Genomic DNA, 24,832 nt, shown 5'->3' on the forward strand with positions numbered 1-24,832 from the left:
GGCCTGTGGCTGAGGCCCTCTCCATTTGCCCTCGGGGCCTGACCTGGGAGCCTGACATGGGTGGGGATGCAGACGTCGGGGGCGCAGGGGCCAAGCTCTTTATCTGCCTGCCACAGGGCCCCTGGAGGGTGTGATATGACAGAATGGTGGGGTCCCCTGAACCCCAGCTGCTGGGTTTCCAGATACTCTTGGTGTCACTGCTGGACTTCCTGCCTCTGTCATTGGTGCTACCACTGTGCCAAGGCCCAGACCTGGCACCTGGTCCATAGTAAGTGCCCAGGAATCGGCTCCATTCATGCTAGCCCAGGCTAGATGTTTAAGACACACTTTTGCCAATTTCCTGTCCCTGGGCCCCTGGCGGGCCCCGCAGCCCTTCCTCCCTGCTCCCTCTCCACCTGCTATAGGGCCCAGTCATCTCGGGTCTGAATGTTCATAGCTTTTCTCCCTCTCTGCCCAAGGTATCCTTCCTGGTTTCCAGAGTCCTTGCTGTGTGTCAGGCCCAAGCCATGTGCTGGTGCTGGGCGCACAGTGGGCTGGGGTGGGAGGGGGCACAGCGCCACAGATGTGCATGTCAATAGGAAGTGGCAGGTGCTCTGTCAGGGTTCAATCTGGGGAGGCTCCCCAGAGGAGGTGGCATTCATGCAAATTCAGTGTGGGTATGCAGGGAGGGGGAAGAGTGGGAGGAGAGGCAGGGGCTGGGCCTCCATGCCAGGGTGCCACTTGTCAAGAACCAGCTTGGGGTAGCCATCTGAGGACCACACTGGCAGCCGCAAAAGGCCCTAGCCTCGTCCCCTGCCTGGGCCTCGCTTTTGCCTGCCTGCTCTCCCCGGCAGCAGCACCCTCTCCTGCTCTCCTGGGCCCCAGCTCACATTCATTCTCCTGCTTCATGGCCTCTCTCCACCAGGACTGACCCTCTCTTTCAAATGGGCTTGGGGTGTGGGGTGCCATCTCAAAGCCGGTTTCCTCCATAGGGTTCCCAGGTGGACCACCAAGTCTCATGCTTTGCATGGGGTCACCCTAAAGGGTGATTAACCTCTCTCAGCCTCAGTTTCCTCATCTGTGAAATGGGACTATCAGTGCATACCTTCCTGGCTCATGGGGAAAAACAGAAAACAGAGCAACAGGTAAAGCACCTTCGGGTCCAGCACCTGGGGACGTTCGCGTCGAGTGTCGGTGTGACCCCGTTTCACCCCCTCCTCTCCACACAGCACACAGGAAGTGAGCCAGAACTCTTACAGATAAACAGTGAGCCCCACCCGGGTGTCAGGAGCGGGAGATAACCAGGCTCCCCCAACGTGGGTCGGGGAGAGTCAGCAGGAGGCTTGCAGTTGGTGGGGCGTTGCCCAATCTGGTGTGAAAGGCTCTGTGTTCCCCGGGCTTTCAGCGGCATCTTACATGGATGATCCCTAACCATGGGAAGCAAATGGGTCTGGAATTATCGTCCCTTTTTGGAACTTGGGGAAACTGAGTCTCACAAAAATTGGGGACTCCCACCAGGGACTCGGATGAATCCAGACACTCGGCTCCCCTCACCCGGCTCAGACCTCAGAATGCGGTGCGAGGAGGGGTCGCAAGTTGGCAGAGGAGGAAGGCACAGTCGCCGCGGGGCGCCCGGAGGAGGGAAGGGGGCGCCGCGGGCGGGACCACGTGACAGCCGAGGCCCGTCGCCACGTGGGCCGGGCGGGGCAGCTCCACCGGCCCCGCCAGACCTGTGTCGGCCCAGTGGCCCCCTGGGGTCCTTTGCCACTCCCTCCCACTGACCCCGCGGCCCCTCCCTCGGTTCCCGGCGGCCCTGGCGGGGCACAGGTGAGCCTGGCTGCGCGCGCGGCCCCTCCTCCCTGGCGCCTCCCAGGTGAGCGGCCGCGATCCAGGTTCCGGGTCCCGCGGGGCTGCAGGTCCCGCGGGGCTGCAGCTCCCGGCGGGGTGGGAGTGGGGGCGGCGCGCGGGTCTTGCCAGCCGCAGTCGCTTCTCCCCTGCGGGGACGGCGGCAACCCCTCCTGAACTCCTTTCGGCCACTGGGGCCCCTTGGCAGCCGGGTTCCCTCCCCGCTGCTCCCGGAGCTCCCAGGGGTTGACTCTCCGGCTTGGACCGAGCTGGGAGCGGGAGGGGCGGGGAGGGCAGCCCCAGAACCCCCAGCCGGGCCCCGGGGCACCGGGGAAGGGAGGGAAGCTGCCGGGATGGGAAGGGGCGGGGAGGCCGGGTCGCGCGGGCCGGACCACTGGCCGCGAGGGGCGGGGAACAGGGAGGCCGGCTAGGCGGGAGTCGCTGACCCCCGAGTTGCCGCCGCCCTGGGTTCCGGGACCGGGTTGAGGCTCTCCCTGGGTAGCGGCTGCTCTCGGGGACCTCGCTGCCGGCTGGGGTGGGGCTTCCTGGAAACAGGCGCCACCCAACCCCTCCCTACCTGGCTCAAGGCTCAGGAATGGTGCGCCCCGGAAACTCCGCTGGGCTTGCCTGGGCCTCGGGCGGGGTGCTGGGGTGCTGGGTCCCCAGGTCCCCTGAGCTTCGGAGGGCCTGACTGGAGGAAGGGATTCCAGCTCTAGGTACTGGATGGGGCGCCCTCAGCCCCTCCTTCGGCAGCTGTCCCGCGTTAGGCTGGGTGGGGGCCGCCTCGGACCCAGCTCTGGGCTGGTTTTCCCACATCTTACTCCTGCTGGAGGGAGGGAAGGGCTGGTGGTGTGGGGCCTGGCCTGAGGATGGCACCCTGGACACTGACAGAGGGCACCATCTGGCCCTGTGACTGGAAACCCTGCAGGGAGCTGTTCTGTCGGGACACCCGGGCTTTGGCTGTCCGAGTAAGCACCCCTCCACCAGGCTCGCCGACTTTAAGCCCTGAGTTCCCTGAGGGTGAGGGCAGGAGAATCCCAGGGAAGAGGCCTGGGGCACTCGCTGGTGGCTGGGACAGAGTCCTGCCTCCACTCCCGCAGGGTGAATAGGCCCGGAGCCAGGGCCCCTGGCAAGGCCGCTCTGGTTCCAATTGTGCCGAGTGGCGGCAGAGCCAGGACAAAGGAGGCCTGTTGAGGCCCTGGCCACCCCTCCCCAGCTGGCCTCCCTGGGATGATGGAATGCCGGAGAGTGGGTCTTCTGAGAACAGAAGGACCTTGGAGCCCCGATGGGGGTGGTGGGAGTGACTGCTGTGTGGGGGAGGAGCGTCCTGTCTGCTGCTTCCGCCTGGGGCTGGGGTGAGGGCTCCAGCAGCTGAGTTCCTGCTAGAGGAAGTGCTTTGGGGTCATAGGGCAGACGCAGAGGCCTCCAACCTGCCCTTCCCTTTCTCTCCAAAAACGAGGTATGTCTGGGCCAGAACCCTGGGAATGGAGGGTCTGAAAGGTCTGTGTCTACAGGCACTCCACCTCTTCCCCATTTCCCAAGGTCTGGCAACATCAAGGAAACAGATGGGGAACTGCAGACCCACACCCTTCCTTCCTCTCTCCCCTCCAGGCACTGGAGGGGCCCCCAGTCCATTCTGGCATGAGGCTTATTCGGGCCTGACCACGGGTTTACTTGGGATGGGGGGCGGGAAAGACTGCTTGGGCTGTGAGTGGCACCTGCTGTGGTCCCCCGGGAGTGGGCGATGTGGAAGCCCACCAGGCATTGCAGGTGGGCTCTGGCTCAGTGCCGCTGTCTCCTCAGATGGGCAGCGAGAGGCTCCAGGCGGCATCCAGGCTCTGAGCTGGCCTAGGTCTGCGGACTGGCGGGGTGTTGGCCATGGACATGGCCCAGCCACTGCCCTTTGTCCTCGATGTCCCTGAGACCCCAGAGGACCAGGGGTAAGTGCTCTGGGGCTGGGGGCTGGAGGCTGGAATGTTCCATCCCAGTGGAGAGGTCACCTGAGCAGGGGCCTGAGGAAGGAGAGAGGCGGCTGGAGCCTGATCCCCCCACTCCCCACAGCAGCCAGGAGCCCAGTCCCTATGACGAGAGCGAAGTGCACGACTCCTTCCACCAGCTGATCCAAGAGCAGAGCCGGTGGGCGGCCCAGGAGGGGCTGGAGCTGCAGCAGAGAGCGAGGGGGGCCACAGGTGAGCTCAGGCCTGGCTGCTGGGTGGTGCGGACCGAGGCCGGGGTGCCCTAGCCCCTCAGGACGGGCCTCCCAGCTCTGCAGGCCTAGGGTGGGGTGGGAGACACAGTGGCCAGAGGCATCTCCAGGACCCCTGGTGAGTCTTTCTTGCTTTGTAGGGAGTGGCCAGCACACACTCTCGGGGTCTGAGGGCGCCCACAGCACGGCCACCCTCCGCATCCTGGCCAGCATGCCCAGCCGCACCATTGGTGAGTGGGACCCTCGGCCTCGCCCTGAGTTGGCCCCGGTGCCTGGGCTGGGCCAGGCCAGGCTGGGCTTTCCGCTGGGCATCTGCGTGGCTCAGAGCCAGGCCCAGCGCGGGTTCCTAGCCCACCCCATCTGCCGCCTGGACAGCCCCATGGGGCCCTCGCTGGGCTCCAAAAACGACTCCAGAGTCGTCATGGGATAAAAATAGTCTCTTGGAACGCAGTGGTGCCCAAAGTCTCTGCTGAAAGGACTTTCCTGGGTCCTGGGAAGGGGCGAGGGACAGGGAGGCCTATGGTGAGCCCATCCGGAGGGGAGGGAGGCCTGGCCCTGCCTGGCCCAGTCTTGCCCAGCTGCCTCCGCAGGCCGCAGCCGGGGCGCCATCATCTCCCAGTACTACAACCGCACGGTGCAGCTTCGGCGCCGGAGCAGCCGGCCCCTGCTCGGGAACTTGGTGCGCTCTGCCCGGCCCAGCCTCCGCATGTACGACCTGGAGCTGGACCCCAGGGCCCAGGAGGAGGAGGGTGAGTGAGTGGGCACCGGAGCGCCAGTAGCAGACACTGGCATGGGGGGGTGCAGGAGGCCAGCCTGGTGGCAGGGGCGCTGGGGTGTGGCAGAGCGGGGGCCCCCTCCCCTATCCCTTAGCAGGCTGCCTGAAGGCTCCCGCGTCCCTCTGCAGGGACCCACGGGGACAGGGAAGGGGGATCTTACCTCATAACCATCTTGGAGTGTCCGGAGGGTTGTGACCCTGGGCCCCCGCGCTGGGGACGGTGCAGGGGAAACACGCCGTCTTGTCGGTGAGCTTCCTGCGATTCAGGCTCAGATACGGGCACCGATGTGTCAGGACGGTGCCTCGGGGCACGCAGGACTGTCCAGGGTCCCGGCTGCGGGCGGCAGGGAGGGGCACTGGGGATGGACGGAACCTGCCTCTCCCTCTCGCAGAGAAGCAGAGCCTCCTGGTGAAGGAGCTCCAGAGCCTGGCGGTGGCACAGCGGGACCATATGCTTCGAGGGATGCCCTTAAGCCTGGCTGACAAACGCAGTCTGCGGTGAGCGCCCCGCTCCCTGACCGGCTCCTGCGCCCCCAGCCCCAGTGCCCCCAACCCCCAGGCTGGGCTGGGTGGTTTGGGAGAAGGGGCTGAGCCTGTGGGTGGCTGGTCCCCAGGAAGGAGGGAGTCGGGCCCCTCATTGGTCTGGGCACCTATGGCTGCTTCTGTCCCCAGAGAGAAGAGCCGGACTCCGAGGGGGAAGTGGAGGGGCCAGCGGGGCCACGGTGGCATCTGCTCCTGCTGTGGCTGGCTCAGATATGCCTGTGTGCTGGTAGGGACCCCTGGTCTGCCCCAGGGCTGGGGCAGCTGGGCAGGGTCCCTCCTCCGGCCTCACCCTCAGGGCCTCTCTGCTTGTGCCCGCAGACCCTGCACAGCCTGGGGCTGGCGCTGCTCTCCAGCCTGCAGGCTCTGACGCCGTGGCGCGACGCCCTGAAGCGCATCGGGGGCCAGTTCGGCTCCAGCGTGCTCTCCTACTTCCTCTTTCTCAAGACCCTGCTGGCTTTCAATGCCCTCCTGCTGCTGCTGCTGCTGGCCTTCATCGTGGGCCCGCAGGCTGCCTTCCCGCCCGCCCTGCCGGGCCCCGTCCCCGTCTGCACAGGCCTGGAGCTCCTCACAGGCGCGGTGAGGAAGCCCTAGGGCTGGGGGCTTGGGGGCGCCTGTCCTCTGCTGCCTTGGTACTGTGTCCCTTTCTTGTCCCAGTGCCCCTGGGGCTCCCAACCCTTGCCCCCACTGTGACTCCAGGTGGCCACAGCCAGCTCCCCGCCTCCCCCCAATGCCCCTGGATGCCCATCGTGCCCAGGTTCCCATGGGGCTGGGAGGCCTAAGATTGCTGTGGCCCTGGCCCCTCTCTGTGTCCCTTGCCTCCCCTGCCTGGCCTCCCCTGCTCTGCCCGTGGCCGTCAGGCCTGGGGTCAGGGTGAGGGTGGGGAGTCCCTGACTCACGGCTCTCCCTGCTGCAGGGCTGCTTCACCCACACTGTCATGTACTACGGCCACTACAGTAACGCCACGCTGAACCAGCCATGTGGCGGACCCCTGGAGGGCGGCCAGTGCTCACCCAGGGTGGGCGGCCTGCCCTACAACATGCCCCTGGCCTACCTCTTCACCGTGGGCGTGGGCTTCTTCATCACCTGCATCAGCCTGGTGTACAGGTACCGCCTCCACTGCACGACCCAGGCCCCTAGCCCCGCGCATCCCTCACTCATCCTTCAACCCAGCCATTGATCTTCCCTTTCTTTTCTTCCCTCTACCCATCTATCCACCTGTCTGCTCTCATCCACTCACCCACCCATTCGCCCATCCACCCACTCATCCATCCACCCATTCGCCCATCCACCTATTCACCCATCTACCCATTCACCCATAAATCCATCCACCCATCCATTCAACCATTTACAAATACATCCACCCGCCCACCCACACACGCATCTACGTATTCCACAAACATTCCCTGTGCTCAGCTCAGGGCACGATGGTAAATGAGCATGGTGCCTGTCCTAGGGGGCCGTGCTGTCCTGGGAGAAGGTGGACCACTGGGCTGGGACAATCCAGGAGCCTTAGCGGTGTTTCCCATGTTATGGGAGCACTGGGGAAGGAGTCAGGTTGCTTCTCAGGGGAGGTGGCACTTGCCGTGAGAGAGGAAAGTTAAATAAGAGTGGGGATGGATGAAGAAGCAGGGAAGATGTTTTGGTCACTGGGACCAGCAGTGCAAAGGCCCTGAGGTGAGCCCAGCATGTTCTGGTCCGTGTCTCGCTGGGAGGCAGCCAGCCGAGTCAGTGGTGAATGCAACCGTGCCCCTTCTTCTAGGCACATGTGGCTGGTGGGTGCCATATTGGATGAGACTGGTGTAGAGGGCTGGGGGTGGGGCAGGAGCATGGCAGGAGGCCCATGCAGGGCCCAGAGGGCTCCTGAGTAGGTGGCGGGGTCTGCCTCCTCCCCTTGGCCTCTGCCGCTCAGCTCGTCGGTTGCCCTGTCTGTGTGTGCCTCTCCTCAGCATGGCTCACTCTTTTGGGGAGAGCTACCGGGTGGGCAGCACCTCTGGCATCCACGCCATCACCGTCTTCTGCTCCTGGGACTACAAGGTGACTCAGAAGCGGGCCTCCCGCCTCCAGCAGGACAACATTCGCACCCGGCTGAAGGTGAGCGGCCCTGGGAGCCCCCACCCCTGGGCCCTGGAGCACCACGCTGGCCTGCCCAGCTCCCTGCAGGCCTGGCCCTGGGCCCACTGAGGACCACACTGCCAGAACTGTGTTCTAGAGGGAGGGCCATCTGTCTGTGAGCTGAACTCCGGGCACCGGGCAGGCGTGGCCTTCTGCTTGCAGTGACGGGGCAGGCCCTGGGTTCTGCTCGGGTACGCGCCCCTCAGATGCTGCCTCTGTTGTCTGCTAGTGGGTGGTAGCGCCGTGGCCCAGTGAGTACCCAGGAGCCAGTCCCGAGGCCTCAGGCCACAGCTGGCACATACTCCCTGGCTGCTGTTAGCTTGGTTGGTGGCCCCAGGCGCCCAGTGGGTGACGACTGTCATCTTTTCTTTTTTCTGTTCTTGAAATGGAGTCTTTCTGTTTCCCAGACTGGAGTGCGGTGGCGCAATCTTGGCTCACTGCAACCTCCGCCTCCTGGGTTCAAGAGATTCTCCTGCATCAGCCTCTCGAGTAGCTGGGACTACAGGTGCGTGCCACCATGCCCAGCTGATTTTTCTATTTTTAGTAGAAACGAGGTTTCACCGTGTTGGTCAGGATGGTCTCGATCTCTTGACTTCATGATCCGCCCGCCTCGGCCTCCCAGAGTGCTGGTATTACAGGTGTGAGCCACCGCGCCCGGCCGACTGTCATCTTTTCTGTGTCTGAGTGAGGAGACCGAGGCACAGAGGCCAAGGTCCCTGCAGAGGTCTCGGGGCCAGGAGGCTGCAGCGCTGGGGCTCATGGAACATTCTCTGCCTTTCTGGGGTTCTCTGCTTTGAGCAGCTCAGAGTTGTGACCTGTCAGTAGTCATTCCGTGGGGGGCTTCCTGTCACTGGGGAGCCACCCACATCCACAGGGAACAGGAAGGGACCTCTGAGCAAGGCCCCGGCCCCAGCAGGCAGGGCTGGGAGGCGGGTGGAGAGGGGTTGAGGCAGGCCTCGGCAGTGAACGCCAGCCCAGGCATAGGGGCCTCCCGGCAGGGGACTGGGTCCTCTCTGCGTGGAGGGATGGCTCTGGACAGGTGAGAGGGCAGGTGGGGTGTTGGGGTCCAACCCTCTGTCCTCGGTCAAGCCTCCTGGTGTGCGGTGTGCGGTGTGTGTCGTGCTGTGTGTGGTGTGCGGTGTGCGGTGTGTGTCGTGCGGTGTGCTATGTGTGGTGTGCGGTGTGCGGTGTGCGGTGTGTGGTGTGTGTCGTGCTGTGTGTGGTGCGCGGTGTGTGCGGTGTGCGGTGTGCGGTGTGAGGTGCGCGGTGCGCGGTGTGTGCGGTGTGCGGTGCGAGGTGCGCGGCGCGAGGCGTGCGGTGTGCGTGTGCGGTGTGCGGTGTGAGGTGTGCGGTGTGCGGTGTGCGGTGTGTGTCATGCTGTGTCCGCGCACTGCACGTATCCGTGCTCTGGTGTGGGTGACGGGGACACGGTGCTGCCTGCAGGAGCTTCTGGCCGAGTGGCAGCTGCGGCAGGGCCCCAGGAGTGTGTGCAGGAGGCTGCGGCAGGCAGCCGCACTGGGGCTCGTGTGGCTGCTGTGTCTGGGGACCGCGCTTGGCTGCGCTGTGGCCGTCCACGTCTTCTCGGAGTTCATGATCCAGGTGCGGGGATCGAGGGGAGCCTGGCCTTTGCTGGGAACGTGTCCCCAGCGACTCTGGGCACCAGCCCCCTGGGGAGACAGCCTTGCCTCCCTTCCTCCACCCAGCCAGGCCAGGGTGCCATGTGCGCCGTGCCCGTGCTGGGGCTCCCTCCCAGCCCCGCTTCTCGCCCTTGTCCTATCTCATGGCCTCGTTTTTTGATTTCTTGTTTCTTTTCCACGACCTGGGCCCCTCCCACTTCCTGTGTGGTTTGAACTTGAGACGGGGGAGGGCCAGATCTTGGAGGAGGGAGGTGCTACCTGCCAGTTCCACCCCGGCCCTTCCCTATAGCTGCCCCTCCCACCATGGATGGGGGGGCTTCCGTGACACCGCTCCCTGCACCCCTGCAGAGTCCGGAGGCTGCTGGCCAGGAGGCGGCGCTGCTGGTCTTGCCCCTGGTGGTCGGCCTCCTCAACCTGGGGGCCCCATACCTGTGCCGCATCCTGGCTGCCCTGGAGCCGCATGACTCCCCGGTGCTGGAGGTGTACATGGCCATCTGTAGGTGTGTGGCTGCACATGGAAACACCCTTTGGAGCTGGTACCGCTCGTTTGGCTCTGGGTGTATCTTGGGTGACCAAGCCCTTGGTGGGGGCCCTGGAGTGCACCTTCTGTCCCCTGCACCCATGCCTCAGCCTCTGCGCCCCGCCCTCCACAGGAACCTCATCCTCAAGCTGGCCGTCCTGGGGACACTGTGCTACCACTGGCTGGGCCGCAGGGTGGGCGTCCTGCAGGGCCAGTGCTGGGAGGACTTCGTGGGCCAGGAGCTGTACCGGTTCCTGGTGATGGACTTCGTCCTCACGCTGCTGGACACGCTTTTTGGGGAACTGGTGTGGAGGTGAGGGGGCCCGGGGTGGGCTGGGCCCATCTGCCCACCCCTGAGTCCCTCGAGCGCCCTCTGGGCACCCTCGGCGGGGCTGGCAGGAGCATTCTCCCCATCGTGGCACGTGGCCAGGGAGCTTCCCCAACCTGGATCTTTCAAATCAGGGCCCTGTGTCTCCACCCTTCAGAGGAACATGCAGGGAGCAGAACCCAACTCGTTTTTAGATTGGAAAGGAAAACAGTTTCAAAGTGTTGTGTATATCACAACCTCAGTCTAGGATGCAAAGGAAGAACAGGCGGTAGGGAACAGACAGCGGAGGAACATTTAAAAAATATTCCAGGCCGGGTGCGGTGGTGCACGCCTGTAATCCCAGCACTATGGGAGGTCGAGGCGGGCAGGTCATTAGGTCAAGAGATCGAGACCATTCTGGCCAACATGGTGAAAACAAAAAAATTAGCTGGGTGTGGTGGTGCATGCCTATAATCCCAGCTATTCAGGAGTCTGAGGCAGGAGAATTTCTCGAACCCGGGAGGCGGAGGTTGCAGTGAGCCGAGATCACACCACCACACTCTGTCTGGGGATAGAGCAAGAGCAAGACTCTATATCTGAAAAAAAAAAAGTTTCAGGTATTCTGCTGCAGGTCCTGGCACTTCAGCTGTTTTTTCCTCTTGGTGTTTTCTTCGAGAATATATGAATTTAATAATAATAATGAGATTAAATCAGTAGGAGGCCCAGTGCGGTGGCTCACGCTGTAATCCCAGCAATTTGGGAGGCTGAGGTGGGAAGATCACTTAAGCCCAGGAGTTAGAGACCAGCCTGGGCAACAGAGCGAGACCTCATCTCTAAAAATAACTAAAAATAAAAATTAGCTGGATATGGTGGTGTGTGCCTGTAGTCCCAGCTACTGGGGAGGCTGCGGTGGGAGGATCACTTGAGCCCAGGAGGTCAAGGCTGCTGTGAGCCGTGATTGTGCTACTGTGCTCCAGCCTGGACGGCAGACTGTATAAAAAAAGAAAAAATCACTTAGTGCTGGAGTTAATACTGCTATTTAGCGCTGGGTGTATCCAAACCTACTTAGGATGAGGTCAGTGTGACCAAGCCCCTCGTGGGGCTCCCAGGCTGGTGGCTGTCTCTCCTTGGCATTATCTGTGGAAGGGCCAGGATGTCACCTGGATGGGGGTGCCTCTGGGTGTGGGGACTCGGGCCCGCCCCCCTCCTCCCTGCACAGGGCTGTTCCATCTAACTCTCTGGGGTCCTCCTCGGTGGCAGGATTATCTCCGAGAAGAAGCTGAAGAGGAGGCGGAAGCCTGAGTTTGACATTGCCCGGAATGTGCTGGAGCTGATTTATGGGCAGACTCTGGCCTGGTGAGGGGCCTCCGTTTGCCGCCTGCTCTCTGGCCCCTAGGTCGGTGCCCCTTTCCCAAGGCCACAGCCAGGCCCAGCCATGGATCCTGGAGTGATGTGGGCCCTGACCCCGGGGACCCAGTTGTGGCCACTCACTTGCCCTGCCCGTGGTCTGGAAGCAGCCTGGTGTGTGGGGGGGCACTGGAGCGGTCCCTGAACTGTCCTTCCTCTCCAGGCTGGGGGTGCTCTTCTCGCCCCTCCTCCCCGCTGTGCAGATCATCAAGCTGCTGCTCGTCTTCTACATCAAGAAGGTGAGGTTGCCAAGGGCTGGGCTGGCAGGGTGGCCTGGCAGTGGGGTAGGACTCAGTGGGCAGAGCGTGGGACACTGGAACCCTCCCCATGAGAGTGGAGTGTGGCTGGCAGCCCTCGCTGCCCTGGGCTCTGTTCCTCAGCCCAAGGGGCGGCTGACCCCTCCTGGTATCGCTGTCTTTGGCAGACCGGAGCTGGGTGCGGTGGCTCAGGCCTATAATCCCAGCACTTTGGGAGGCTGAGGTGGGCGGATCACCTGAGGTCAGGCAGGCCGGGGAGCATTCGCTGGGTTCAGAGGTCATCACTGGGTGCTTGCATGCACCTGGCCAGGGCCAGGGCTCTGGAGACACTAAGCCTCCCTCCGGCCCTCTGGGTCCCTGGGAAAGTGACCCTGGTCCTCTGTCCTCAACCGGGGCATGCCCAGTGGCTGAGAACTGGGACCTTCGTTCCCATCCTGGCTCCTGTCTTGTTTGGCCTTGTTTCCTCATCCGCACAATGGGGACCACGTTCCAGTGGAGACTGAGGGAGGTGGCGTGTAGCGTGTTGTGTGCAGAGCCTGGTATGGCAGCAACCTTCAGCGGACGGAGGTGCTGTGGGCATCACCCCTTTGCGTGCAGGTGACCTGCAGGCCTCCGTCTTCCTCTGTAAATGAGGTAGCCGCAGGGAGCAGGCTCCTGTCCTGGGCTCTGCCTGGACGCACAGCCTCGGTCGCCCTTCCCTCCTGAGCTCCCCCAGGCCTTGGAGGGTGCTGAGGGGTGGCAGGACGGTGGCAGGACGCAGCCTTTCCCCGCAGACCAGCCTTCTGGCCAACTGCCAGGCGCCGCGGCGGCCCTGGCTGGCCTCGCACATGAGCACCGTCTTCCTCACACTGCTCTGCTTCCCCGCCTTCCTGGGCGCAGCCGTCTTCCTCTGCTACGCCGTCTGGCAGTGAGTGAGGCGGGTGGAGGGAGACCCTTCTGTGCCATCCCGGGGTTGGGTGGTGGTGCCCGGGTGGCCGAGGCTTGGGGTGAAGACAGGCTGGGAGGGAGCCTGGTGGGCTGTTGTCCAGGCTGGGGATTCCCAGGTGGCCTCTTCCCCAGGGTGAAGCCCTCAGGCATCTGCGGCCCCTTCCGGACCCTGGATACCATGTACGAGGCCGGCAGGGTGTGGGTGCGCCACCTGGAGGCGGCGGGCCCCCGGGTCTCCTGGCTGCCCTGGGTGCACCGTTACCTGGTGGAAAACACCTTCTTCGTCTTCCTGGTGTCGGCGCTGCTGCTGTGAGTCCCGCAGGTGGGGGTGGCCCTGGGGAGATGGCTCTCGATGGGCCTGCATCGACCTGACAGCCCCTCTCCTGCAGGGCCGTGGTCTATCTCAACATCCAGGTGGTGCGGGGCCAGCGGAAGGTCATCTGCCTGCTCAAGGAGCAGATCAGCAATGTGAGTGCCCCCGCCTTCTCAGTCATCTGGGTGACACTCCCCTTCACTCCCCTGCCAGCTCATCCCCAGCCCCTGCATACCTTCCCCTGTAGGCCTCGGCTGGTGAGAGGGTTTGTTTGCCAAACAAGTGACCCTGATCAATACGTGCACTTCAGTGCAAGTGACAAAGCAGCCATGAGACAGGTCCCTAGGGACCTCCAGGAACCCACTGGAACTGCGGCCCTGGGGGGGGTGTGTGATTTCAGCCCCAGGGTGTGGCCCTGCTTGAGGGTTCAGACAGTCTCCGTGAGGACTTCTGAGATCCTAGAAATGGATTTTGGGTCCCTGTGGACTCTTCACTCATTTTACAAACAGGTGCAGTAAGCTTGAAGGAGGGGCAGGACTGAAAATAGTTTTTTGAAGAACACTGTTGGGCTGGGCGCGGTGGCTCACACCTGTAGTCCCAGCACTTTGGGAGGCCAAGGTGGGAGGATAGCTGGAGCCCAGGAGTTCGAGACCAGACTGGGCAACACAGCAAAACCTTGTCTCTACGAAAACTTAAAAGTTAGCTGGGTGTGGTGGTGTGCGTCTGTAGTCCCGGTTATTTGGGAGGCTGAGGCAGGAGATCGCTGGAGCCCAGGTGGAGGCTGCAGTGAGCTATGATCCTATGATTCTGTTACTGCGCTCCAGCCTGGGTGACAGTGAAAACCTGTCTCATTGAAAAAAAAAAAAAAAAAAAAAAGGGGCCGGGTGCAGTGGCTCAGGCCTGTAATCCCAGCACTTTGGGAGGCTGAAGGGAGTGGATCACTTGAGGTCAGGAGCTCGAGACCAGCCTAGCCAACATAGCAAAACCCTGTCTCTACTAAAGATACAAAAATTAGCTGGGCATGGTGGTGTGTGCCTGTAATCCCAGCTACTCAGGAGGCTGAGGCAGGAGAATCAGCTGAGATCGCGCCACTGCACTCCAGCCTGGGCAGCAGAGGGCGCTGATGAGGCTCTCATGCTGTCATGGCCGTGAGCTGCAGATGGGGGTGAGACCCCACATCCCAGTGGCAGCCCCCAGGAGGACTGTTCACCCAGCAGCTGGCCCCCGTGCCCACTCCCTCTGCTCCTCTCTGCCCATGAGGACCTCCTTGCCCACTGGACAGCCGCCAAGCTAGACACAAGGCACTTCCCCCCACCACCCCCCGGGCCACCCAGCCTGGCCTTCCCAAGGTCTCTCCCTGCCTGAGGGGCAGGTTTGGCCTTTCCTGGCTTGCGTCCTGCTGCTGGGCTCTGCCTCACCCCCGCCGGGGCTCCCGGTCCCCTCTCATTGCTGTTTGTCCTCTCCTGCAGTATTTCACTCTGGGGCTGGCAAATGCTGGCGTCCTCAGGTGTGCTCCACACCAGGGCTTGGGGGGCACTCGTCGGGGTCAGTGGCTGGTGTCTCCAAGGCGAGGGCAGGGCGGGCTGCAGCCAGTGGACCTCGGCAGACATGTGACCCTGCTGCTGGCTAGCTGGTGCCAGGAGCCAGGGCTCCAGGCAGCTCGTCCCAGCTCGTCCCAAGAGCTCATGGGGACAGCTCCCCTGTTTCTTGGGTTGTGAACACGGTCCCATCTCCTGCCTTTTCCATTTGGCCACACAGAGCTGAAAGCTGGGCATCTCGACTGCAGTGGTCATCTGGCCATAGACATTGGAAGTGGGAAATGGCTCCTGCCCTACTGGGTGGCATTTCAGAGCCCCCCAGGGCCAGGTGGGGTGGGCAGGCAATGCAGGGGGGGGAATCCCAGCTCCCTCCACCAGCTGATGCTCTGGGATGGGGAGGAGCTTTCTCCCGGGGGATGCCGGCTGCAGCGGCTACCCAAGGCTGAGCTCTGACCCCAGTCTCTGGGGCCCACCTGAGCTTTCCCCAGGCAGGCTGTCATGGCTCACATGCGCAGCCCCTCTGTCCTCAGCAGCAACTCGACAGAAGCAGCTTGGGATGTTGCTTAAGGGGCCTGTGGTCCCTCCTTGAAGGTGTTGTTCTAAGTGGTCCTCCTAGGCTGCGCCCGGTTGCCAGGTGCCCAGAGCCAGTCCGCGTGGATCCTGACAGGACTGCTCTGTCCTCTGTGCAGGTTCCTGGCAGGGAATCCCGGTCTGACCCAAGTGCCGGTGATCGGGGTTCCCGTGAGCCAGGTCCTATGCTGAGTGCCCCCTCTGCTTGTCACATTTCATTGTCGAAAGAGCCCTGGGTCACTCTAGGACTAGCCCCAAAGAAGTCCCCGTCCTAAGACTGGAACCTGTGACTGTTATGTGGCTTGGGGAATTAAGGTTTCAGGTAGAATTAAAGTTGCCAGACAGCTGACCTTGGATAGGAGACGACCCTAGATCACTGAGGTGGCCTAGCATGATCTCAGGGTCCTTAGAGGTGAGAAATGGAGGCCAGAGGGCCAGGGTCAGAGTGGTGCCATGTGAGCAGGGCTTGAGAGGCCACTGCCGGCTTTGAAGGGGAGGAAAGGGCTGAGAGCTAAGGACTGCCGGGGCCTCTAGAAGTTGGAGAAGGCAAGGAAGGGGATTCTCCCCGGCAGCCTCCAGGAGGAACGCAGCCCTAACGACGCCTTGATTGTAGCCCAGTGAGACTCAGTTTGGACTTCTCACCTCCAGAACTCAAAGATGAGAGACTGGTGGTGGTTTAAGCCACGAAGTTGATGATAGTTCATTATGGTTGAAGCAGGAAACTAATGTAAACCCCATGACATGTGTTATTACCCCCTTTACAGATGCTGCCACTGAGGTCAGAGAGTTAGTAACCCAAGGCAGAGCCAGTAAGTGGCAGGGCTGGTTTTAAATTGAGTCAGGCTGGCTCTGGGCTGCTGATCACATTTCCCTTTTCCCTTTGGCCACTAGGAAGCTTAGATCCACACATATGTCCAATTCCTTGCTTTTGGTTATTCCTTGTCCTTGTTTTGGTGGCTCTTTCACCTTTTATTTTACCTTTTTGCTGCTTGTGATGTTGAATACACCTCATGAGTTTTCTCTCAAATGCAGTTTGGAACAGGGTGGCTCTGGATGGGCTGATGGATGGATGGGTGACTTTTCCTTCCCTTTGTGTTCTGGACTTTCTAGGAGGGGGAGGACAAAATCTTCTTAATCAACAAGCTTCACTCCATCTATGAGAGGAAGGAGAGGGAGGAGAGGAGCAGGTGAGATCCGTGGAGGGTTCGGGGCCGCTCTGAGCCAGGAGAGAGGGGCCACGGCTGGACAGTGGGACTCCCTGGGGCTGCACCATGACATTGCTGATACTTGACCACTTTTGACCTACAAAAGTCCCCACCCTGGCCTCCGGCCCACCTTCACTCTCTCTAGAACCTTCTCTGGCCTCTGGAGCCTGACCATTTTGACACGGACTTGAAATAATGTCAGGAGGAAGGCTGTGGGGCAGGGATGTTGACGCTTGTGGGGTTCCCTCGCTGACATCTCTTTCTGGCAGGTTTAGGACAAGCCAGGCTGCCGTACCTCCTACCCTGTTCACAGATGAACGGGATGCCTAGGCGGACAGGATGGGCCTCGAGGGCCCGCCCAGCACCCTGAGACCACACTGGTGTCTCCCAGTGACCCCGCTGGATACCAGGACAAGGAAGACACTCTGCTTCTCCTCTTGAAAGCTAGGCTGGAGTTAGAAGGGTGGGTGAATCTGGCTTGGGCACCCACAGTGAACTCTGCCCTGTGACTTATTCTGATTAAAGGGGTTTTGCAAATGGGCTTGTCCCTTGGGGCTCTGTGCTTGTGACTGGGGCCTGTGCCTGATTACCATGCCCATGTCCAGGGCCTGCTTCCCGCTGCCCTGGGGCCACCTCTGGGCACAGATCCAGGTCGTGGGAACCTCAGCTGGAGCAGGGGCGCCCTCTGCTGGCCAAGCCCCAGATGGCAGGGGCTGGACGGTGCCAGGGCTTGATCTGTTCACTGCTTTTGACCAGCCTGAACCTGTGCCTGGGAGGGGCTCACCTGCACAGATGAGGCGAGCAGGCACAGATTGTGACCAGAGCGATGCATCAACCATTGGGTGATGCTGTAGCATCTATTGGAGCAGGAGGGAAATTTAGAGGGACTTGGGATGACATTTCAGTTACAAATGAGCTGTGATGACAGGTGCCTCTTACGCAGAGGCAGCCGGCACCTGGACTTGGAGGTGAACAGGGTTTGGTGGGGTAGGGCTGGCCCCCTGCTTCTGGCTGCCAGCAGCTAGCTGGGGGGTGGTGACCCTGGGTCTGACTGGACTGAGTGAGGAGCCTGTGGGATACCAAAAACCCAAGGCTGTGGGGGTGGGCACAGGGATTCGGGGACCAGCCCATCACAGCCCAGGGCTCCATGTCTGGGGGACCAGCCTGTCATGGCCCAGGGCTCCACGTTTGTAGGAGCTGCGCTTGGGATTAGGGTGGTGAGCCCAGGGTCAGAAAGCAATGGGCCCAGAAAAGGGTCAGACCCAGGTGGAGATGCCACTGGCCGTTAGCAGACCTCCAAGCTGGGCCCAGCCCACCCGGTCCCATGGGGAGGCTCCTGCACTCTGACATCTGGGTGCTGCCACTGGGGCCTGACACAGTAGGCATTCAGGTGGATCTGAGCAAAGTGGTGCTTCGGAGCCTCTGCAAGTAGCTGGTGCGGATTCTGGGCGGTCGGGCTGCCTGTGGCAGCACCTTCAGGCACGAGCGCCGCTGGGTGAAGCTGTGTGGGCAGTCCGGAAAGTGACTCACAGTCCAGAGTGACTGACCTCGGCTTTCTGGCCCCCATCTGTGCAGACGCCTTCCTTCAAACCATCACGGTCCCTCTCTGGATGGGGACGTGTGCCTGCCACTGCTGCTTTGCAGCGTGATCACTGCTTGTGATCTGTTGAGCCCACCTTGCCAGCCTCACAAAGGACAGTACCAGCTGCTTATGGCAGGGAGGTGGAAGGACTTGCCCTGGATATTTCTGGAGTTACTGTGTCTGCTAGTCAGTCTTTTGTGTCAACCAGGCCAGGCTGTGGGGCCCGGTGGGCTGAGGCGTCCTGTGAACGTGTGCTGCTGTAGACGGTGAACACCTGCAGTCGACTCACCTAAAGAAGATCATCCTTGAGAACGTGTGGGCCTTATCCAATCAGCTGAAAGCCTTCAGAGCAACAACTGATGTTTCCCAGAGAAGGAATTCTGCCTCAGAGGGAGGCATCCACGCCCACCGTATGTCCAGCCTGCGGCCCCATGGCTGGGTGAGCCTGTCCTCCTTCCCTGTTTCCGTCTCCTACTGGTTCAGTCTCTGGACTCAGTGTGGCCCCAGACCCTCCAGCGAGGACCTCCCGTGTTTCTTCAGAGCAGCTCTTGTATGCTGCAGGCCTGGCTTCAGCTTGTCCCTGGGTGCCCTGGGGCATGTTCTGTGACCTCCCAGCTCCTCACCTCATGGGGCACGATTCCCGTGTGTGCTGCGTACTACGCTTGGCACCATTCGGCATGTTGCAGGGAGGCCATGCTCGCCCCACGAGCACAGCCTAAGCCGTGGAAACTGGAAACTGTTCCAGCGGATGGGAACTTGACGCCGTTTCTGGACGAATGACAAGGCTCCTAGATGCCACTGCTTCTCGGCCTTGGCTGCACGATGGAATCCCCTGGGGAGGTTTTGAAAACACTGGTACTCGCTGGAGGCAGTGGCAGCTATCTATAATCGCAGCTGCTTCAGAGGCTGAGGCGGAGGACTGCTTGAGCCCAGAAGTTCTGGTTTGTTTTTTGAGACAGAGTCTTGCTCTGTTGCGCAGGCTGGAGTGTAGTCCCATGATCTTGGTTCCCTGCCTCAGCCTCCCGAGTAGCTGGGATTACAGGCTTGGGCCACCACACCTGGTTGATTTTTGTACAGTAGAGATGGGGTTTCACTATGATGGTTAAGCTGGCCTCAATCTCCTGACCTCAAGTGATCCGCCTGCCTCCACCTCCCAAAGTGCTGGGATTACAGGTGTGAGGCAGCGTGCCCACTGAGCTGTTTTTAATCCAGCATGGGCAACAGCAAGACCCGTCTCAAAACAAAACAAAAGACACTCTGGTGCCTGAGGCCCACCCCCAGTTGATTTGGATGTGAGTTATCTGCCAGGCACGGGGGCGCATGCCTGTAATTCCACCATTTTGGGAGGCCAAGAGGGGCAGATCACCTGAGGTCCGGAGTTACCAGCCTGGCCAACATGGTGAAACCTGGTCTCTGCCAAAAATACAAAAATTAGCCAGGCATGGTGGCAGGCACCTGTAATCCAGCTACTTGGGATGCTGATGCAGGAGAATCACTTGAACCCAGGAGGTGGAGGTTGCAGTGGGCTTAGACCGTGCCACTGCACTCCAGCCTAGGTGACAGAGCAAGACTCTCAAAAAAAAAAAAAAAAAAAAAAAAAAAAATAGAGACTTCTAATATGGGCCAAGGTTGAGAACCCCTGCTCTGGGCCCCATCCAAGCAGCAGGTTGTCATAAACACACGCGCGCACTCACACCCATGGGCTTGGCGGGGCTTCGGAAACATGCTTGCTTTTTTGGGACGGGGTCTTTGGTCTGTTGCCCATCCTGCAGTGCAGTGGCTCGATCATAGCTCACTGCAGCCTTGACCTCCTGGGCTCAGGTGATCGTGCCTCAGCCTCCCAAGTGGCTGCTTCTGGTTTTCATGACAACCTGGGGGCCAGGCACTCTACACTTGCTGCTGTTCGGGGCCAGTCCTGCACTAGGAAGGCCCGTCAGCCACAGCTCCTCTGAGAAGCACTGATGTGCAGAGCTAGGCAGCTTTGCTTCCATCTGGATCCTGCGCAGTTTTTCTTGGTCCATCCGTAGATAGCGCACTCCTGCACCGGATCTTTGTGGGATGACCCACTGCCTCCGTTGCCCCTCCTCACCAAACACACTCAGTCTGGGCTCAGCATGACACCTCTTCGTCTGTTGGCTTCTCCCCCCGCGTTTGAACAGCCTTCTCTACATACCACACTGCTAGTCACTGGACACCCTGCTTTCTACCTCTACCGTTCTGTCATGGCATTGCCAAATTAGTTAAAAAACAAAAAGGAGGCTGGGCACAGTGGCTCATGCCTGTATTCCCAGAAGTCTGAGACCAGCCTGGGCAACATGGCGAGACCCCATCTCTACAAAAATAAAAAATGAAATGAGCTGGGTGGGGTGGCGCATGCATGCCCATGGTCCCAGCTACTTGGGAGGCTGAGGTGGGAAGATTGCTTGAACTGGGGAGGTCAAGGCTGCAGTTAGCTGATATTACATCACTGCACTCCAGCCTGGGAGACAGAAAGACTGTATTAACAAACAAAAATACAAACCACAAAGGGCTACTCTGAACCTGTCATTAAAAAAATAAATAAATTAAAAAAATCCACGGATACAGGTGAAGAACCTGTCATTTTCCTCAAACCTGCTTTTCACCCATGGTGGAAATGGTGCTCCAGGGCCACGAGGCCTTGGGCTCCCTACACGGGGCCTTGGCTTACACTGTGCTCCCCACCTGTCCCTCGAGTTCCCAGTCTGTCAAATTCCAACCTGGTCTCCCAGGCCCAGGGCAAATGCCACCTCCTCCATGGAGCCTGCCACATCCTTTGCACACTCTCGGGCACTGACCTTGTTCCCCCAGTGCACATGCACGGGGTACAGCTTGCCCCTGTAGCCACTCAGCACAAAACGAACTCTTGCAGAGGGTCCAGAGCGCAGAGCTGGGGGTTGCTGCTTCCAGGTTCAAGTGCATTTGAGTTTCATTCCCAGATTCCTTCTTTTTCTGGTCTTTAATTTCTTCTCTGGATTAGGTCCCACTCATTGCTTTCCAATTTCCAAGAGGTTGCTCAGGGCCAGCGGCGCCTGCCTTCCCCATTGTGGGGGTCGGCCTGTGGCGGGGTGGGGGGTCTCACCCTTTTGATGGAGTTGACCCACAATGGGCAGGTCCACCTTTGACCTTGCTCTCTGAAGTGGAAACAGAAAAAGACACTTGCTTAGTTTTGAGGGGCCACCAGGGTGCTTGGTCTCTCTTCAAAGGCCTGTCTGTAACACCAATGCCACACCGGTGGCACTGACTGGACATCCTGAAGGCCATGGCCAGTGTCCTAGGAAGGGACTCCTAGCTATGCCACTGAGATTCTGGGGTTAGGCTGCTGCTGCCTCACCCAGCACTGATGTTCCACTGTGCTCATACAAAAATGAATGCACAAGATGTCTAGGAAACACAAAAAACCCTCATGACTCTTCTCTTCAAAGACTTTTTAAGCCCAAAGTGGACCCTAAGCAAAAGCGAGCGGCACTCCTTTGCCAGGACTCCAGGCGGGCCCCAGCCTCCTCTTGCTGCTGTCCCGGACAACAGCAGTTACTAGATGAACTGACTCAGATGGGCTGCGTGGGTAGAGAGCCAGGAAGCTTGTCTGTGCCTCTCAACAATTATTATTAAGATTTCAATATTTACAGCAAACCCACGAAGCAAATGACAGAATAAAGCAGAACAACTGGAAGTCTGCGTTTCCCTCATGAGACGGAGACACATGTAGGCTCTGAGGATGATGGCAGGCCAGCTCTCCCAGCTGCAGCGTGCAGAATGCACATCCACAGTGTCCACTTTCAAAGATGCAATACACGTTACTTTGAACAGCCAAGAAAAAAAATTGCCATTTATTAAGATTCAATAAAGCGTTGTACTTTTGAAAGCAAATTTCGATGCATGTTCTTTAACAATCACATTCTATGAGAAAAACGTTAAGAGCCACAACTTTTTTAATCTCAGAGTTACAGACAATTAAATCCAAAATAAAAGGTCCAAAAAAAAAAAAAAAAAAAAACCTCAAACAAACCCAACAAAACCCAAAAAAACTAACATACTGTTGACTTTCATCCCCAATTTTAAAATATCAGGAGTTCTTCTACAGCTCAGTGCTCGCTGGCAGCACGGGAAGTGGTATGTCGGGTGCACACACGCACACGCACGCTCACACGCACATATATTGGATATACATACGCAGGTGTATGTCCATCGAATATACAGAATGCATGTAATGGCAATGAGATGCAGTCACTCTGAGGGAGGTTGGTTTTGCTAAATACCCTACTAAACTTGAGAAAAAAAGTCTTGAACCCAGTTTGTGCATAGTTCATGATCCTCTATAAAACCAGCTTTTGTTGATCTGCAATCTTGCAGGACTTTTTTTTTTTTTGTATATAATTTTGTTTTGATAAAACCATTAAAAAGCTAATTAAAAAAAAATGTAATGCACAAGTTTCCTGATCAAGCAGGCAGGGAGCACAATGTTCATATATATATATTTTAAAACATACTTGAGGGTATGTTATTCCATTGTCTTTCTTCCTTGCAAAACAATCAAAACATTGATCATTCTTAAAACATAAAGCAATTTTTAATATATAAAGCACTCTTCAAACATCTATTTCTTTTGAGTCCATTATTTGGTAAATATGTAACTGCTACACATTAGAGATTAGGTATTTTTCTTCTTTGTCTGTTTTTTTTTTTTGTTTTCTTTTTTTTTCATTTTTTCATTTTTTTTTTTTTTTTTTTTTTTTTTTAAATAACATCTTCAGTGCTAGGAGTTGGGTTTAAAAATACATGAAATGGTGTGGAGCTGCCCTCGGGAGCCCTGGCTTTCCTGAGAGCGCGTCCGGCATGTGCAAGACAGTGGCCACAACGCCTGTCACCTTGACGAAGGGGCGAAAGCAATCGACAGAGCCCACGACGATGGCCGAGGGAACAACACTGTCCCGTCCCAGAGCTCTGAAGGAGCGTATCTGCATTCTGAAAATAGGTTTCTTTACGACGGAAGTCTTTTTTTTTTTTAATTCCTTTTTAAATTTTTAAAATTTTAAAGTCTGAAGGAGAAAAAAGGTCTGTAAACAGGTGGGAGCCCAAACCCCAGGCTCCCCCAAAAGCAGTCACAACCCACGTCCAAGTGCTTGTTTCTGTTCCTTCCGCGGAACCATCCATTCTTTACAAGTATCTATGGCCACAGTTCAACAACAGTTTTTTTCTCTTTAACTTTATATTCCAAATGGAAAAATGGTGCAATACTCTGGTAATAATTTTCTTGCATTAGTCCACAATAAAAAGCTGCTAAAGGTAGGTATACATATTATTTCTCCAGAGATATACACTGTACTTTTTAAACGCAGTCACAGAGTCCTTGAGTAAACATTTACACATGAATTGTCGCCGGCCCTGTCCTGGGAATTCTCTGTGATGTATAGGGTTAGCTAAAGGAAGGGCGAGGACACTCAGTGCAAAGTTAGAAGCTAATAGTAACAAACGTTTGACCAATGCGCCAAAAAAAAAGCATATACTGAATACAAGGGAAACCCACAGTTAAATCCTCACACGCTTTCAAACACACGGACACAGAGAACTGCACGCTGTGAGAATCACGCACCATATACACGCGCGCACACACACACACACTTGTTTCAACACACACACATACGCACGTAGGCTATGAACTTAGAAATTTTTCCTAGAGCCTGTTCTGTGTACTGATGTCAACCCGGAAGTGTAGAATTAGAAAGTGTTCACATTTCACTATTGGCCTGCTGGATTCAAGTATTTGCATGTTTGATATGTCTTTTTTTAACTTTTAAAAAATATTTTTTGGGATAAAAAAATGACATGAAAAAGTAATGAAACAAGGGTAATGTGCATAGGCGGATCCAGGGGAACAGAGAGCAGATCGCAGCCTGCGCCTTCCACTCAGCTCCCGTGCGGAGCCGCTCTGCGCCCGGCGGTCCACACCAGACTCTGCCCTGATTACCGGCCGCCTCTGGTAATGTGCATAATCGTCACAGGCTCATTTTAAATAGGCTTCACGTCTCCCTCCCTCCCCCACAGATAAAATAACCCTTTCCAGCCCACAATCTGAAAAGTGCCCTTCATGATAGAACTATTCTAAGCAGCTTTTATACTTAAAAAAAAAAAAAAAAAAAAAAATGACAACATACTATACAAACATAAGACACACAAAATAAAAAGCTACGAGGAACATCCTGTCATTAGCATGTGACGCTGACCCACCGCAGCCCGCACTGTTTTGGAACAGTTCGCAAGGACTGCGGCCAAGGTTCGTCTTCAGTCCTGGACAGAGGTACTCAAAAGGGCGGCCGCCGAGGGGTTCCAGCGGGTGTGTGGGGCCGCCCAGCTGGGAGGGTCCCGGGAGGGGTCAGCTCTCCTGGTGCTGATGATGGCGGCTCCTACAGGGACTCCCCGCTGAGCAGGTCCCCGGGTAGCAGGGTGGTCAGTGGGGTGGGACTGCCGATCACCCTGCTGTCGTCGGCACTGGGCGGGCCCCACAGGCTGCTGGAGTACTGGGGCACCCCGCCCCACAACAGCTCACTGCTCCCCTTGCCACCCAGGCATGGGGCATTCCAGTGGCCAGCATCGCTGCGCACCAGGCCATGGGAGCTGCCCGCTGCGCTGAGCCGTGGCTGGCTGGACGCGCTGCTGGACTGCCAGCTGGAGGTGGGTGGCAGTGCCTGGCCTTGAGCTAAGAAGCGATTCACTTCTTCTTCGCCAGCAAACTCCGCCAGGATGGTAGTGTTTCCCAGGACGCACCTGCAACAGCAAGATGGGGTGTGTGAGCGGGGCCACCCCAAGTCCTGCTGCATTTGTGGCACTGGCTGTCTCTGTATTGGGAAAGGTCACCCGGAAGTCATCCTGTGGCTTCTGTTTTGCCACTATTTCCAAACCCAGCCTGTGAATGCTTTTCTCAGTTGAGACTGGTGGAAGGTGGACGGCAGCAACCCCCTGCGGGTACAGAGAGCACCTCTGCAAGCGCAGGAGCACACCAGGAAGCTCGAGGCTCACTTAGGGCCAGGGTCATCCAGTGTCATTTGCATCCTGGGCTAAAACAGGAAGGACTAATATCTAGGTTGCATGTC

The 24,832-nt window shown here is 58.5% G+C and overlaps 2 protein-coding genes across 27 annotated transcripts in view; one reads left to right on the forward strand and one right to left on the reverse strand.

Annotated features, from left to right (window-relative positions):
- The first annotated feature begins 119 nt into the window (after nt 1–119).
- Nucleotides 120–20,304, forward strand: TMC6 (transmembrane channel like 6). Of its 15 annotated transcripts, XM_064369398.1 has the most exons (22): nt 120–268; nt 972–1,124; nt 3,628–3,764; nt 3,886–4,013; nt 4,171–4,260; nt 4,621–4,779; nt 5,198–5,303; nt 5,478–5,574; nt 5,667–5,924; nt 6,262–6,452; nt 7,295–7,439; nt 7,868–8,098; nt 8,904–9,059; nt 9,446–9,597; nt 9,751–9,930; nt 11,185–11,280; nt 11,495–11,570; nt 12,362–12,495; nt 12,648–12,824; nt 12,905–12,983; nt 16,047–16,123; nt 16,411–16,681. In XM_064369398.1, exons 3-22 carry the CDS (start codon nt 3,703–3,705, stop codon nt 16,469–16,471), a joined length of 2,655 nt encoding a protein of 884 aa, XP_064225468.1. In that variant the 5' UTR covers nt 120–268; nt 972–1,124; nt 3,628–3,702; the 3' UTR covers nt 16,472–16,681. The 15 variants fall into 15 exon arrangements, 14 of the variants coding, with proteins under 14 accessions (XP_064225468.1, XP_064225469.1, XP_064225464.1 ...); XM_064369399.1 differs by lacking the exons at nt 120–268; nt 972–1,124 and adding an exon at nt 2,356–2,540; XM_064369394.1 differs by lacking the exons at nt 120–268; nt 972–1,124 and adding an exon at nt 2,548–2,792 and having other exon boundaries at nt 2,925–3,764.
- Nucleotides 20,305–24,055: 3,751 nt separating this feature from the next.
- TNRC6C (trinucleotide repeat containing adaptor 6C) overlaps nt 24,056–24,832 on the reverse strand; it is a 139,148-nt gene continuing 138,371 nt past the window's right edge. For all 12 annotated transcript variants that reach the window (XM_064369392.1, XM_012453620.3, XM_064369393.1 and 9 more), the window contains one exon: nt 24,056–24,506. In XM_064369392.1, coding sequence (XP_064225462.1) covers nt 24,146–24,506 — 361 coding nt within the window. In that variant the 3' untranslated portion in view covers nt 24,056–24,145. The remainder of the gene's footprint in view (nt 24,507–24,832) is intronic.

This window comes from Aotus nancymaae, unplaced genomic scaffold (genome assembly GCF_030222135.1).
Source record: "Aotus nancymaae isolate 86718 unplaced genomic scaffold, 86718_ANA_hifiasm-v0.15.2.pri h1tg000089l, whole genome shotgun sequence".
Taxonomy (NCBI): domain Eukaryota; kingdom Metazoa; phylum Chordata; class Mammalia; order Primates; family Aotidae; genus Aotus; species Aotus nancymaae.

Coding starts and splice junctions, on each gene's coding strand:
- TMC6 (XM_064369398.1), top strand. CDS start 3,703: ATGGACATGGCCCAGCCACTGCCCTTTGTCCTCGATGTCCCTGAGACC. Junction 6,453..7,294: donor TGCATCAGCCTGGTGTACAG/GTACCGCCTCCA, acceptor GCCTCTCCTCAG/CATGGCTCACTCTTTTGGGG. Junction 9,598..9,750: donor GTGTACATGGCCATCTGTAG/GTGTGTGGCTGC, acceptor CGCCCTCCACAG/GAACCTCATCCTCAAGCTGG.